The 17,601-nt window shown below is 38.5% G+C and overlaps 1 protein-coding gene across 6 annotated transcripts in view; it reads right to left on the minus strand.

The window, feature by feature from the left end:
* Positions 1-17,601, minus strand: part of LOC126191013 (hydroxylysine kinase) — a 196,353-nt gene that overhangs the window by 38,353 nt on the left and 140,399 nt on the right. For all 6 annotated transcript variants that reach the window (XM_049931700.1, XM_049931703.1, XM_049931704.1 and 3 more), the window contains one exon: positions 6,676-6,794. In XM_049931700.1, coding sequence (XP_049787657.1) covers positions 6,676-6,794 — 119 coding nt within the window. The remainder of the gene's footprint in view (positions 1-6,675; positions 6,795-17,601) is intronic.

The raw sequence follows: 17,601 nt of genomic DNA on the forward strand, positions 1-17,601 counted from the left end.
CGACGTACTCACAATGAACATTATCAGCCATAAGCCCATGTAATTGCAAGAAAAGAATCGTAGGCAACGTATCTACATCTAAAACCTCCTTTAAATCGTCCATGTTCATATGAATAGATAAATCCATACCTACAAATGAAAACCAAAAATTAAAAATTGTCAAGAATAAAAATCAGATCTTCCAAAATATCTCAAACTCACTAAGAATGAAAATAAGCACCTAATGAATTGGAACGACCAAATGATTTAAATTATCACAAGCGACAAAATGTGTACACAATATCTAGCTCTGTCCTTTAATAACACATTCATTTATTTCAATTTACAATGCTGACACTTTGTCACAGAAGATAATCGATTATCTATGGCTTGAAATGCACTATGAGACTTAACATCTGAGGTCATCGGTCTCCTAGAACATAGAACTACTTAAACTTAACTAACCCAAGGACATCACACACATCCATGCCCGAGGCAGGATTCGAACCTGAGATCGGAGCGGTCAGGCGGTTCCAGACTGAAGCGCCTAGAACCACTCGGCCACACTGGCCAGCTTGGTTATTGACTTACTTATTAGGTGGTGAACGGAAAAACACTATATATGCTTAATGACTGAACTGATTGAACAGAGCCACAGATACCACATGTCAGCCATGACCAATAGTGTAATAGTAAGCTCAATGTGAACACAAACATGTTTTCAAAACAGCAACCAATAATATTACCCATTCCCAAGGCTACATCAAGAGAAATATGATACAACAGTTTGTTTCAAAGATACAAAGAACATTAAATTAGTGCAAACCATCCGTAACTGGAGCCTTATCAAAAATATCACTTGACCTCTATAACCCAACTTAAAGGGACTGCTACCAATACAAAAGGCCAAGAACCATTAGCAGTACAAAAAGGCGATACTAGTACACATAGCCAAAACTTGCAAGAACTAAGAAAACATGTTACCAAAAACATCATTTGGCCTCTGTAACTCAAGATGCCCATAGTGATAAAAAATTGAAAAACAGAAAACTGGCGGCAGCAGAAAAACCCCCAAAAAATACAAAATGATACACAAAAATTATCACAATTAATGAAACACAGTATTGAAACAAAACAAAGGATTAATAGTTAATATCACTATAACACAAACTCAACATCAATCTCTCAAAGCAAGTAGCACACCAGGCAAGAATTTTATACACAAAAGGAAAATGTATTCATAAATTATTCCAAGTACATGTAAATTAGTCAGTGTTTCTGTTCGTTACTAGAACAACAAAAGGTAGCATTAAATTAGTAGCATAAGTTTGTTAAGAATTGACATCACCCAACACAATAGTATTACGTTATGGTTCAAAGCTGCCTGGCAATACAGAAGGCTCATGTGGACCCGTAGCCTGAGGCCTAGGTCAGGTTGGAGTGTGATAATTTCAGTGAAGCCAACACAGGTGAATGACAAAAACTAGATGTCTTGCCTGACTGACCTCTACCATAGCTCAAGGTGTAGGTTACACTGGAATTTGACAATTTGCTAGTAAGTTGGCAAAGCCAACGAAATTTAACATGAAAATACAACTGTCACAATAGACTGATGTGTAGCATAGAACGAGATATACATTTGTCATTTCACTAACCAAGTTGTGTGTCTTATATCCAATTTTACGAAAATTCTGACTGTGATTAAATTCTAGGTGGGGGTGGTTTGACTTTGTGGGCACTCAACAGCAAAGTTATCAGGACCCATTAAATTCTAACCTAACTGAACAAAATATATACAGAAGTGACAGGAACTAGAGATAACTCAGGATGTTACACCAATGCCCCTAACTAACAAGTTTGAAGTGCTGTCTGCCATTTCCCTAAAACAGAACCTGATCCAGTGAAACTCACTTCATCTGTTGGAAAACATGCTGTGTCCTATGTCAAGGGGAAGAAAAACCAAAAGGGTAAGGATGAGTTAACCACTGGCAGCTTAAACATACACAGAGTAATGAAATCCTTTAGGGAAATGGCACCAGTCGATGGGAAGGAACATTGTGCACTCATTGTGAATACCTGGGGGCCGCATTCGACATGTTGAAGAGGCTATTCAGGCAATCATTGAGGGAACAGCATGTAACCACCTGCAGATCACGGTGTACTTTGGGACAAACCATGCCTGTCATCTGACCTCTGAGGTCATATTTGAATCATTCCAGTGACTGGCAGAGAAGGTTGAGAATACTGTCCTTAGTCATGGAGTTTCAGCGAAGTTGACAATTTGCAGCATTATCTCCAGAATAGATCATGGCCCTCTGGTTATGAGCCAAGTGGAAAGCATGAACCAGAGACAGGGTAGGTTCTGTGATGAGCTAGGCTGTGACTTCCTAGACTTTTGCCAGAGGGTTAAGACCTGTAGGGTCCCCCGAAATGCATCAGGTGTCCACATTACATGTCAGAAGCTGCTACACGGGTAACTGGCTGTATATGGGGTGCACACGAGGAATTTCTAGATTAGACAACTCTTAATCCATTATAGATAACAATAACTACAAGGGGCCCCATAGTACCAGTGTAAGATTCAAAGAAATGCCTCCCTCAGATGAGAGTATTAAAATCCTAGTGCTTAATTGCTGAAGCATTCGCAACAATGTGCCGTAGTTTGTAGCACTTCTGAAAAGAAGTGAACCTCACATAATACTGAGTACAGAAAGCTGATTAAAACATGAAGTTGACAGCAGTGAAATATTTGGGAAAAATTTTAGTGTATATTGAAAGGATAGGCAAATGGGAAATGGCGGTGGTGTGTATTTGTTGCAGTATACAAGAAATTCAAATACACTGAGACAGAAATTGAAACTGCATGGGAGATTATTTTGGTAAGTCTGAGTATCAGGGATGGGCACACTACTGGATCCTTCTGTTGACCACCAGACTCACCTCCAAATGTGACAGTAAGCTGCAGAGAAAACCTGAGCTCTTTAGTACAAGAGTTCTCCAAACATACTGCAATTGTTAAAGGAGACATTAATCATCCACCAATCAACTGGAATAATTACAATTTTGGTAGTGGTGTGTGTGAAACCTTATTAAATGCCTTTTCTGAAAATTACCTGTAACAGATAGTCCAGAGCCCCTCTCATGATGGAAATGTATTTAATCTAATGGCAACAAATAGACCTGAATTTCTTGAGGATTTCTACTTCAAAACTCGTATCATTGACCATGAGGCAGTTGTAGCAGCAATAACAACCAAATGGCAACTAAAACAAATAGGAAGATTTATATGTTCAGCAAACTAGATACAGAAGCAATAGGGTCATGGCTCAATAATGAACCGGAAACTTTTAGCTCAGGACAGGAACACGCAGAGGAACTGTGGCTCAAGTTTAAAAGTATAGTTGACCATGCAGTGGAGAGATACATACCCAGTAGTACAACTCATGATGGGAGAGATCCTCCATAATCACTGCAAACAAATTTCTAAAAGAACAAAGACTACTGCATAATAGATGTAAAACAAAGCACAGGGCTATGGACAGAGAGATACAGAATTAAACATGTTTGGATCTTTAGAGAGCAGTAAATGAAGCCTTCAATGACTACCGTAGCAGAATGTTGTCAAATGGTCTATCAAAAATTCAAAAATTGTGGTCATATGTAAGTTGTTAGTGGAAACAAAGTTACTGTCCAGCCAGTCATGGACAAGACAGGAACTGAAAATTAGAGCAGGAAAGCTAAAACAGAAATGCTTAACTCCTTTTTCAAATGTTCCTTTACAAAGGAAAACCCAGGAGTACACCAAGTTAGTTCTCATCTGACACACAAAATTAATGTAAAATACCCTTGACATCTATTTTTTGTAGAATCTTAGAAGGTATTCTGAGTTCAAACATATTGAAGTAGCTCAGACAGAATGACCACCTCAATGGCAACCAGCATGGATTGGGAAAACATCAATCATATGAAACCTAACTCACTCTTTTTTCACATGGCATCCAGAAAGCCGTGGAACAACAAAGTCACATAGATGCAGTATTGCTCGTTTCCAAAAAATCATTTGACTTGTTACCAAATCTATGCTTATTATCAAAAGTATGTTTGTATTGAACATCAAGTGAAATTTGTGACTGGATTGAGGATTTTTTTGGGTACGATGCAGCAAGTTATCTTGGGTGGAGGGACATCAACAAATGTAGGAGTAACTTAAGAAAGTTGCTGATTGTATTGTATATTAATGACCTTGCAGACATTACTAATAGTAGCCTTGGATTCCTGCAGATGATTCAGTTATCTATCATGAACTCTGAAAGTAGCTGCACAGTTATTCAGCTAAATATTGATAAGATTTCAAAGTGGCACAAAGTGAGGTAACCTGCTCTAAATAGTCAGAAAAATAAAATTGTGCAGTTGTGAATTTTAAAATTTTCCCGGGTAACTGACTGTTCAAACAAATTTCGGGCTTGCAGCCGGTCATCATTCAATACCTTGCATGATATTTCAACTGGGAACCTGCCAGTCATCTTTAAGTGAGCCATCGCAGACTGGTGGAAATGTCCTCCATTCCGCAGTATATAGCGCACCGTAACTATTCTGTGCATGCATTGAAAACTTGATAGATGGACCACACTGCCTGCCAGCAGCACTCTCCCTGGTGGAATAGCAGAACTTAGCCATCCTCTGCGTTGCTGTTTGCGGCGGCCGTTGGCGCACTCTGCCGTCTTTGATTTGAGCAAAGTGGTTAAAGAACTTAAAACCTGAATGATGACAGAATGCACCAACAGCCGCTGCAAACAGCAATGCAGAGGACAACTGAGTTCCGCTATTCCACCAGGGAGGGCACTGCCGGCGGGCAGTGTGGTCCATCTATCAAGTTTTCGACGCATGCGCAGAATAGTTACAGTGCGCTATATACTGCAGAACAGAGGATGTTTTTGCCAATCTGCGACAGCTCACCTGAAGATGCCTAGCAGGTGCCCAGTCGAAATATTGTACGAGGTATTGAACAATGACCGGCTGCAAGCCCAAAATTTGTTTGAACAATCAATTCGCCGGGAAAATTTTAAAATTCACATCAGATGCCTTTACGGGGAGGAGATGGCCTCACAGATCCGAATTTTCGAGAAGCTGCATGGTAAAAGAGCAAAGCTTTTAAGTTCTTTAACCTTTTTGCTCAAATCGAAGATGAAAGAGTGCACCAATGGCCGCGGCAAACAGCAACACAGGGGACGACTGAGTTCTGCTATTCCACCAAGGAGGGTGCTGCTGGCAGGCAGTGTGGTCCATCTATCAAGTTTTCGATGCATGTGCACAATAGTTACAGTGCACTATATACTGCAGAACGGAGGACATTTTTGCCAGTCTGTGACAGCTCACCTGAAGATGACTGGCAGGTGCCCAGTTGAAATATCATGCGAGGTATTGAACAACGACCGGCTGCAAGCCCAAAATTTGTTTTAACAATAAAATAGTTCACTTCACAAAACAAAAATATGTAGTATCCTATGACTCATACATATACTCGATTGTAACAATTTGTGGGACTATGAAATGGAATGCTCTTATAGTCTCAGTCATAGGTAAAGCAGGTGGCTGACTGTGGTTTGTTGGTATAAGAGTAGGGAAATGCAGTCTACAAAGGAGACTGCATACAAAACACTCATGCAACCTATTGTAGAATACTGCTAAAGCATGTGGGACCCTTAGGTATAGGACTGACAGGACATGTAGAACAGATACAAAGAAGAGCAACATGAATGGTCACATTGTTTGACTCACAGGACAGTGTTGTGACACTTGAAGATAGATGCAAACTATCCTGGGGAAACCTGCTTGCAATGTTTCTACAACCAACTTTAAGTGATGAATGTAGGAAGTGATGGATATAGAAAGTGCTGAATGCATGTGGCTCTCCCATAGGGATCACAAAGACTAGGTCAGACTAATTGCAGTGCACACAAAGGCACATAGACAAGCATTCTTCCCACACACTGTATGTGAATGAAACAGAACATACACTCAGCCAAGCACTTCTCGGTGGTTTCCAGAGGACATATGTAGATGTAGAATTTTTTTTCAGATTCATTGAATCTTCATTCTTGTAGAGTTTGTACAATTCATCTGTTCTCTTTGCATAAGTTCTGTATTACCCTTTAAGTAGTAGTATACACAGTTTCTCTTGGTTTTCATTATACATTTATTTTTTTTTCAAACTGACCATTGATTGGTGGACATGAATAACGTAGACAGAATCTGTGCCCCTGGTATCACAGTGCTACAACATCCTGTTTCTGTCTCATGTGGCTATGAAATCACACACTTGCACACAAGACAACAATTGTTTTCATGTCTGAAACAGATAAATCCTAAGTTCTGAATTGTAATGACTCTGAAAGTAGTAATTTGATGTTGAAGACTGAAATAATGTTGAATTAATCTCTTTTGAAACTACAGTAGTAGTAGTGGAATTAATATAGTTCCATTTGAAAAAGCAAAGTTGATTTCTCTATAATTAATACAGTTATGAGAAAAGACTATATATGTCATTTAGTGAGGACTTTCTCACAATTCAGCTGGGTGAAAACAGAATTACAATATTTTAAATGGTTCCAGAAATATCTGAGGTGAATCAATCTGTGTAATTTATTAATTTTTCTTGAGACATGATTAATTAAAGGGCAGGTAGTTTTCACATACCTGCATGGCAAGATCTAGCTGTGCTATGTAATTGCCTGCTTGTTGTAGCAGTTGATTTGTCACTGGTATCTCATGAAAGAGAGAACCTGGCTGATACTTCAACAATCTCACAGCATGTTCTGAAAATTAAACATAACATATGCTAATTGTCAGTATACATTTGAATTAGAGATGTACAGTTTATAACAAATATGAAATGTTGATAGTTAAAGATGGAGTTAGATGAACAATTGAACTGAATGTATTTTCCTTTTGTCTTCCTTCCTGATATCTGCTTTCCTCTCTCTGGAACTTCCCTGCATATATCTAAGAATTGAAGAAACCATTATTTTGTGGAATCAAAATGGAATAAATTGGGAAGAAATACAGATATTAAAACACAATTATTTAGAAAAGTAAAAAACAGGTTCAAGTACAAAGTAATCAAAGTATGTGATAACGTTTGACATTATTGTGTTCTCTTTTACCCATTATAATTGTTCTACAATGAACACAATATTGTGGAAATATTAATGAAGAGGGGATACATTGGGCTGGTCACATAACCAGAATCTCAGAGTAGAAGTTTGCTTTTATATTACTATTGAAAAGGCCTGAAAAGAATAAAAGAAGAGGAAAATGGTGAATGAGGTGGAAATACTACCTTCAAGACAAGACAGAAATGTTAAAGGTGGTCACTAGGCACATGCCACATCTAAAGTCACCAAAGTGTTCTAGTCTTTTTCATTTTGTTCTCCTGTGTCTCTTACATTTCTAGTTACTCATTTCTACTAGACTTAGAATGGACTGTGCAACTGGAAGTATATACACTGTTTAGTTTCATTATTATTCATATTGTATACATCAATAACTAGTGCATGCATTGTCCATACAATGCCACTGTATGTTTTTATCCAAAAAATAAGCCATGTCTGAGAGGAAGTACTGTTTTGGCAAAAAACTCATGAAAACATTTTTTTCAGGACAAAATTTATTTTTACAAGAAAGAGTATTTCTCAAACTATTTCCCTGCATAGTATGCCACCAATGTCCAGATATTTGTTACTGTGGGAAACCAACTTTTGTATGAGCTCTTCATAGAAGTATGCTGCCAGTAAAGACAGCCACTGCTTGAACACCCTTTTTGCATCATTTTCTGCTTCTTGAGCTCCCTCCCAGAGGTGAAACTGTCAGTGCTGTCTGATACTGTGAAACATCGAGAAAATCTTGGTGCACATTCAAAACAAAAGAAATGGCATGCTCACTCAAGATATCGAGAAAACCAATTTCCTTGAAGACCTTGCCCCTTCGTCTGGGGTTCAGGCTTGGGGTATATGTTCTACTGTGGAAGTCTTCAACAAACTCCAATCTGACATACAGTAAGAAACTGAGAACCTCCAGTAGTGGAAAAGAAAATTATTAATGTACCCCCTTGGTCCCTCTTCTCCAAATTATGTAGTAAACATAACAGATAACACAAAATAAAGGAAAAACAAACATTCACCTGTAGTAGACCAATGCATGATGCACAGAAACATGTAACAGAAAACAATATTTGCATCAGCTTTTGAGTTCTTGCTCTTTTTCTAGTAAAAGTTCACACATTCACACACAGACACCCAAACATGCAATCCTGCAGTTGCAGCAAGACTCCCTGTTTATCATCAATTTTTTAGAACAGTTGTCTGTGCAGGTGAATGTGGGGAGAGGATAGAGAATGATGCATGAGGCAAGGAGGATGTAGTGGGTCAGTGGGACATAGTTGTTTTTGATAGATGATCCAGTGGTTACACAAAAGCAGTACAAAAGATAAAACAAGTGACAGAGGGAGAAGGGAAGGAAGGCAAGGAGAGAAAGGTGGAGATGGAGAGGGAGACAGAAATGGGTGCGAGAAAGAGAGAGGTTTGCCCACATGATGTTTGGAGTGGGGGAATAGAAGGAAGAGTGGTTGTAGATGTCAGTACACAATCTGGACAGGAAAGTAGAGATGTGAACAGAAGAGAGAAGGGGAAAGGTAAGGTGTGGCAGTAGGAAACAGGTGAGTGGAGATTTAGGCCAGGAGGCTTGCGAGAGTGCAGGGTATGCTCAAGAGACAATTCTCACCTGTGTAGTTCAGAGAAACTTGTGCTGGAAGTTACTATTCAGCTGGCCTGTATAGTGAAGGAGCTGCTGAAGTCATTTGTGTTGGTGGTGTGCAGCATGTTTGGCAACTGGATAGTCAAGTTTGCGATTTGCTTCAGTTTGATTGTGAGTAGAGAGATGGTTACTGTCATGCCCATATAGAATGCTGTGCAGTAAATGCAGCATAACTGAGACAACATGGCTGCTTTCAAATGTGGTGCTGCGTTTTTTCTAGGTAGAAAATGCCTGTGCCTGGATTGCAGTTGAAGGTGATGGATGGGTGTGTGTGTGTGGATTAGGTCTTGCACCTGGGTGAACCCCAAGGAAGTGACCCAAGAGGTGCAGGTTTGAATGAAGGATTGGAGTAAGGATACACATGGATATATGGTTGTTTGTGTGGGCAGCAGTATGCTACTGTGGGTGAGGTGGAGAGGATTTTGGCTAGGGTATCCCTCATCTCGAGGCACAATGTGAGGCAGTAAAAACTCTGGTGAAGGATACAGTTGAGCTTTTCAAGGCCAGGTTGATACTGGGTGATCAGAGGAGTGCTGATCAGTGGCTGGTTTAGGTTTACTGTTGTTACAAGAGGATATGTCATGGGATGTATGTTTTTGGATGAGCTGGAAGGAGTGTTTATTTGTCAATAAAGGCTTTGCTAAGGTTTTTGATATGTAAGGGGCAGCCATATGAAAACTAAATACCCACACCACAGTGAGACCATGGAATAGTTTGATTCAAAAGTAATCACCAAACCCATAATACATTTTATCTCACTGGAAGATGAGATTATCAATTCCCATTTCATAGAATGCCATCGGTCACTGCCTGGTCCACAACCGCACCCTCTCTTCCACTTCCTCATCCCATTGACTCTGATGTCCATACATGTCTCTCTTCAGGTCATCCAAGACCAGAAAATCACACAGCAAATGATCCTGGCTGTATGGAGGATGTTACAGTTTCCCAACTAAATATCATTAGGCAGGAAGTGACAGCATTGCACCTCAACTCTGTAAAATAATAAACCAATCATTTGATGAGGGCTGCTTTCCAGACAGACTGAAATATACTGAAGTTTGTCCAATCTACAAAAAGGGAAAACAAGATGATTTAGTAAATTTCCGCCCAGTGTCTATACTCCCAGTGTTCTCTAAAATAGTTGAACAAATAGTATGTAATCAATTAGAAAAGTACAATAAAGGAGGTAATACTATTCTCAATAACCAATATGGGTTTAGGAAGGGATGAAACATTTTACAAGCTGTAAATAAACTAATCTCTAAAGTAAGTAAATGCCTCAACAACAAACAAAGTGTATCTGGTATTTTTTGTGACCTCTCAAAGGTGTTTGACACAGTAAACCATAAGCTACTGCTCCAAAAATTGGGTACCTATGGCTTCCATGGAAAATCTATAAGATGGTTTTCATCTTATCTCAAAAACAGTCACAAAGGGTGGTGATACATCAAAAGGGAGAGAAAAATTGTTCTAGCTGGAAAGAAATACAAGCAGGCGTGCCCCAGTGCTCGATATTAGGACCACTTCTGTTCTTATATTACATAAATGACATGCCTAGCAAAGTAAATACAGATACAATACTTTATGCAGATAATGCAACTGCTGTAGTCTGCTCCAAAAACACTGAAGAATTAGTATGGACTACGAAACAAACTCTACAAGAAGTTGAACAATGGATAAAAAATAATGATATGAAATTAAATCTTGAAAAAACTCAAATCATACACTTCAGGACCAAACAAACTACTGAATGTATATCGCAAATAGAATATTCAGGTGAAGAATTGGCCACAGTTGATTCTGTAAAATTTCTTGGGATAACTTTAAATAAAAACTTGCAATGTACCGACCATGTGGACAGTTTACTGAAGAGATTAAATAGTTTATTTAATGCAATGTGGGTACTACACAAAGTAACAGATTTAACGGTGAAGAAAATTGTATACCACGCGTATTTCATAACATTTATAAGATATGGAATAATTTTTTGGGGTGCTAGGTATGTGTGGAATGAACTGAATTGTGATCTTGCAGTCATTTGAAGAACATCTTAACCTTGGGGATTGTATGACAATAGGTGTATAAAGCACAAGATGTATTGCCATATAATAAAGTTTGCTATGGTATCTTAATGGTCATTTTTAATATCATATGTCTAGTCGACACCTAAAAACCACTTGCCTGGTTACTGTTCATTGATGACATTTTCAAGATCTGAACTTGTGAAAGGGACAACCTTTGCTCTTTCCTCAACACCTACTCCCAGATCCACTTCGCCTGGCCCTTCTCAGCTCAATGAACCACCTTCCATAGATGTCAGTCTCCAGTTCTCAGATGGCTCCACAAATACATCTGTTCACATCAAATGAACCAACCACCAATAGCAAGAACATCACCTCTCCCCATCTCCTTCTTCATCTCCACCTTCTTCTCCTTTCCTTCTTCCCTCCCCCCTTTCCCTATAGCCTCAGAGCTCCTTTCGTCTTCTTGTGCCACTGTGAGTCGTATTTTGAAATACTTGTTTCTCATTATCCCACTATGTCCTCCTTATCTTATGCATCCTTCTCTACCTTCATCCCACTTCAATCTGCCCAGGCAATTGCTCTCAGTAATAGACAATCAACAATTAGTCACTGCAGGAGTATGTATTTGGGTATCTGTGTGTGTGAATTTATGTACTGCTCTGCTAAGGTGAGTGGTTGCCTTTCTCTTATTTTAAATATTATTCCATCCAGAGGAGTGCTGATCAGTGTTTGCTAAAGTTAATGAAAACGCTGTGTGTGTAAGGATAACTGATCATTTTCTTTAACATAATTTGCTATCCTCCCCCTATGAACCATGGACCTTGCAATTGGCGGGGAGGCTTGGGTGCCTCAGCGATACAGATAGCCGTACTGTATGTGGTAGGTGCAACCACAACGGAAGGGTATCTATTGAGAGGCTAGACAAACATGTGGTACCTGTAGAGGGGCAGCAGCCTTTTCAGTAGGTGCAGGGGCAGGGGCAGGGTCTGGATGATTGACTGATCTGGCCTTGTAACATTAACAAAAATGGCCTTGTTATACTGGTACTGTGAACAGCTGAAAACAAGGGGAAACTACAACCATAATTTTTTCCAAGGGCATGCATCTTTACTGTATGATTAAATGATGATGGTGTCCTCTTGGGTAAAATATTCTGGAGGTAAAATAGTCCCCCATTCGAATCTCTGGGTGGGGACTACTCAGGAGGACATCATTGTCAGGAGAAAGAAAACTGGCGTTCTACGGATCAGAGCGTGGAATGTCAGATCCCTTAATCGGGCAGGTGGGTTAGAAAATTTAAAAAGGGAAATGGATGGGTTAAAGCTAGATATAGTAGGAATTAGTTAAGTTTGGTGGCAGGAGGAACAGGACTTTTGGTCAGGTGAATACAGGGTTGTAAATACAAAATCAAATAGGGGTATTGCAGGAGTAGGTTTAATAATGAATAAAAAAATAGGAGTGCGGGTAAGCTAGTAGAAACAGCACAGTGAATGCATTATTGTGGCCGAGATAGACACGAAGCCCACACCTACCACAGTAGTACTAGTTTATATGCCAACTAGCTCTGCAGATGATGAAGAGATTGATGAAACGTATGATGATATAAAAGAATTATTCAGATAGTGAAGGGAGACAAAAATTTAATTGTCATGGGTGACTGGAATTCGATAGTAGGAAAAGGAAGAGAAGTAAATGCAGTAGATGAATATGGAATGGGGGTAAGAAATGAAAGAGGAAGCCACCTGTTAGAATTCTGTACAGAGAACAACATAATTATAGCTAACACTTGGTTCAAGAATCATTAAAGAATGCTGTATAGACAGAAGAGGCCTGGAGATACTGGAAAGTTTCAGACAGATTATATGATGGTAAGACAGAGATTTAGGAACCAGGTTTTAAACTGTAAGACATTTCCAGGGGCAGATGTGGACTCTGACCACAATCTATGGGTTATGAACAGAAGATTAAAACTGAAGAAACTGCAAAAAGGTGGGAATTGAAGGAAATGGGACCTGGATAAACTGACAGAACCAGAGGTTGTACAGAGTTTCAGGGAGAATGATCGACAGGAATGGGGGAAAGAAATACAGTAGAAGAAGAATGGGTAACTTTGACTGATGAAATAGTGAAGGCAGCAGAGGATGAAATAGGTAAAAAGATGAGGGGTAGTAGAAATCCTTGGGTAACAGAAAAAATATTGAATATAATTGATGAAAGGAGAAAATATAAAAATGCAGTAAATGAAGCAGGCAAAAAGGAATACAAACATCTCAAAAATGAGATCGACAGGAAGTGCAAAATAGCTAAGCAGGAATGGCTAGACGACAAATGTAAAGATTTAGAGGCATATCTCACTAGGGGTAAGATAGATACTGCCTACAGGAAAATTAATGAGATCTTTGGATAAAAGAGAACCACTTGTATGAATATCAAGAGCTCAGATGGAAACCCAGTTCTAAGCAAAGAAGGGAAAGCAGAAAGGTGGAAGGAGTACATAGAGGGTCTGTACAAGGGCGATGTACTTCAGGACAATATTATGGAAATGGAAGAGGATGTAGATGAAGATGAAATGGGAGATATGATACTGAGTGAAGAGTTTGACAGAGCACTGAAAGACCTAAGTCAAAACAAGGCCCTGGGAGTAGACAACATTCCATTAGAACTACTGACAGCCTTGGGAGAGCCAGTCCTGACAAAACTCTACCATCTGGTGAGCAAGCTGTACAAGACAGGTGAAATACCCTCAGACTTCAAGAAGAATATAATAATTCCAGTCCTAAAGAAATCAGGTGTTGACAGATGTGAAAATTACCGAACTATCAGTTTAATAAGTCATGGTTGCAAAATAGTAACACAAATTCTTTACAGACAAATGGAAAAACTGGTAGAAGCCGACCTTGGGGAAGATCAGTTTGGATTACTTAGAAATACTGGAACACGTGAGGCAATACTGACCCTACGACTTATCTTAGAAGATAGATTAAGGAAGGCAAACCTAAGTTTCTAGCATTTGTAGACTTAGAGAAAGCTTTTGACAATGTTGACTGGAATACTCTTCCAAATTCTGAAGGTGGCAGGGGTAAAATACATGGAGCAAAAGGCTATTTACAATTTGTACAGAAACCAGATGGCAGTTATAAGAGTCAAGGGGGATGAAAGGGAAGCAGTGGTTGGGAAGGGAGTGAGACAGGGTTGTAGCCTATCCCCGATGTTATTCAATCTGTGTATTGAACAACCAGTAAAGGAGACAAAAGAAAAATTCGGAGAAAGTATTAAAATCCATGGAGAAGAAATAAAAACTTTGAGGTTCACCAATGACATTGTAATTCTGTCAGAGACAGAAAAGGTCTTGGAAGAGCAGTTTAACGGAATGGACAGTGTCTTGAAAGGAGGATATAAGATAAACATCAACAAAAGCAAAATGAGGATAATGGAATGTAGTCGAATTAAGTCATGTGATGCTGAGGAAATTAGATTAGGAAATGAGACACTTAAAGTAGTAAATGAGTTTTGCTATTTGGGGAGCAAAATAACTGATGATGGTCGAAGTAGAGAGGATATAAAATGTAGACCAGCAATTGCAAGGAAACTGTTTCTGAAGAAGGGAAATTTGTTAACTTTGAGTACAGATTTAAGTGTCAGGGAGTCGTTTCTGAAAGTATTTGTATGGTGTGTAGCCATGTATGGAAGTGAAACATGGACAATAAATTGTTTGGGCAAGAAGAGAATAGAAGCTTTCAAAATGTGGAGCTTCAGAAAAATGCTCTAGATGGGTAGATCACATAGATAATGAGGAGGTATTGAATAGAATTGGGGAGAAGAGGAGTTTGTGGCACAACTTGACTAGAAGAAGGGATCAGTTCGTGGGACATGTTCTGAGGCATCAAGGAATCACCAATTTAGTATTGGAGGGCAGTGTGGAGCTTAAAAGTTGTAGAGAGAGACCAAGAGATGAATACACTATGCAGATTCAGAAGGATGTAGGTACTGGGAGATGAAGAAGTTTGCACAGGATAGAGTAGCATGTGGAGCTGCATCAAACCAGTCTCTGGACTGAAGACCACAACAACAACTATTTCCTGTCAAATGTACAGTTCATTTTTAGAAGTGGTTTAACAACTGAAAATGCTATATTCTCTTTTCTCTGTGAGGTACTGGATGGATTAAACAAAATGTTTTGAATGCCAGGCATCTTTTAGATTTAACTAAGGTGTTCGATTGTATTGATCACAGAATATTGCTCCAGAAGTTGGACCAATATGGAATGTGGGGAGTGGCTCACAATTGGTTCACCTCTTACTTTAGCAACAAACAGCAAAAGGTTGTTACCCACAGTTTGGAGAATGATTATGATGTGGGATCTGAGTGGGGCTTGTTTACATGGGGTGTGCCACAGGGATCAGTGGGGCCACTCCTGTTCCTTATTTATATGAAAGCTGTGCCCTCCAGTATTACAAGTGACTCTAAAATATTTCTGTTTGCTGATGACACTAGCTCTGTAGTAAAGGATGTTGTGATCAACATTTGCACTGTTTCAAATTGTGCATTTCTTGACATAAGTTAATGGCTTGTAGAAAATAAACTAACGCTAAATCCAACAAAACCCGACATTTTAATTTCATAGAATGGGCATATAATTAATGAAACTGAATAGTTCAGATTTCTAGGTGTTCAGATAGATAGTAAACAGTCATGGAAACCCCACATTCAGGATGTTGTTCAAAGACTTACTGCTGCCATTTTTACTGTTGTAATGGTATTTGAAGCAAGTCATAGTTCAGCACGAAAAGTAGTTTACTTCACTTATTTTCATATGCTTATGACAAATGGTATTATATCCTGGGGCAACTCTTCCCATTCTGAAAGGATATTTTTGGCTCAGATATGGGTGGCTTGGGCAATAACTGGTGTGAGTTCACAAACCTCTTGTTGACCCCTGTTCATTAGTGTGGGTATTCTGACATTGGCCTCTCAATGTATGTATTCTTTACTGTCATTTCTTGTTACCAATATCAGCTTATTCCCAAGAATTAGCAGCTTTCACTCAGTCAATAGTAGGCAGAAATCCAATTTGCATTTGGATTGCACTACCTTGACTCTTGTGCAGACAGATGTGCAGTACACTGCTGCATCCATTTTCAATAAGCTACCACAAGAATTCAAAAATATTAGCAGTAATCCACACACTTTCAAATCAAAACTGAAGAGTTTTCCCATGGGTCACTCCTTCCATTCTGTTGAAGAGTTCCTTGAAAAATTAAGTTGATTCCTGTGCTATATTGTTGATTGTGTTTACATAAACTTATGGTTTGTCTTTTTTTGGGTTCATAAACATTTTATTTTATCTGTTATTACTTTTATGTTGTAATTTCATGCTCTGACATGTTCCATGACCTTGGAAATTTGCTCCTCAATTTGATCCTACAGTACTAGATGCATAAAATAAAATAAATCATGAGCCTGAAAACAAAACACATGCTAAAATCAACAAGGTCTCATACTTTACATATCTTGGAGCATTCATCAAACTGACAGGCCTTGAAAAAATCTCACCGCAAAATACTCTCCAATACGTCAAAAAAACATTAGTGTAAGTCCAAAAACTCTGCAACAAAAAATCCATGTCAAGACAGATAAAAATTCAAGAATACAACATAGTCTCAAAATCAATAGTCCTCTATGCAAGCAAAACACTGATGCTTAGCATAAAACACAAACTCGAAGAAATCAAAAATGAAGAAAGATCATTAGGAAAATTTTAGGAACAAATCACACCCATGATTGTAACAGACTGCAATCAATCAAAACAACAGAAATGTTTTCAAACATTTAAACTGATGTTAAGAAAAGATAAGTCAAATTATTTGGTCATCTCAACTGACTACCAGAAAAGCGGTTGACAAAAAGGATAATAGATTACGTAAAATCACTTAAGAACTCAACACCTTAGCTGAACAAAATCTGGAAGGATCTCAATGGTGCAAACATAAGACCAACCACCATTTTAGAAAGAGACACCTTTAGGTGCAATGTAGACAAATGGTAAGTTACATCAGAGCAACCAGAACAAAAACAGTAGAGGCCAAAGTGGTCAGAAGAATGTAAACAAGTCTTCTCAGTAATGTCTTCCATTTATTGGGAGAATTTGCTAGTAATAATAATAATAATAATAATAATAATAATAATACTTATCTGAAACTATATTATGCAAAGCAACTGCAAGGCCCTGACGAAGAAGTCTAGGGCGAGAATTATACTGGCTTTACCATGTCATTTAGGGGAATACTACAAAAAGCTCGAGTTTTATTGATTACATTGGATTCATTATTGCTTACACAGAGCCTTACATTTAATTCAGATGTTCTCTTAACATTATGATCTACCAAGGTCAACAGATTATTTACTTGTAATATTGTTTTGGAGGTGTAAATGTATCAAAGTTGAGGGTGAAGACCACTCTTGCACAATTGTAAAACATAAATGATTTTTATTTCAGTCAGTAGGTCTTTTGAATAAAAAGGTTGATATTCCTTTATCAAGATGGTCAAATGAAAATTTAAATAGAATATGTCTTAAATGATAAAAAGAAATGGAGAGGGGTTTTATGACTATGAATATAAAGAGCATAATAAAGTCTTAAGACCTAGAGAGTTAGTATTGTGCTCAGTGAGAGTTTGAACACTTAACTGTAATAATGGATATGAAAGTATAGAAACTAATGGTATTGCCAATGTATAATTTTTCTGTGTATTATCTTGATTTGAATTTGAGTTGGACTCTAAGA

The sequence above is a fragment of the Schistocerca cancellata genome, chromosome 6, assembly GCF_023864275.1.
Source record: "Schistocerca cancellata isolate TAMUIC-IGC-003103 chromosome 6, iqSchCanc2.1, whole genome shotgun sequence".
In the NCBI taxonomy this organism is placed as follows: Eukaryota; Metazoa; Arthropoda; class Insecta; order Orthoptera; family Acrididae; genus Schistocerca; species Schistocerca cancellata.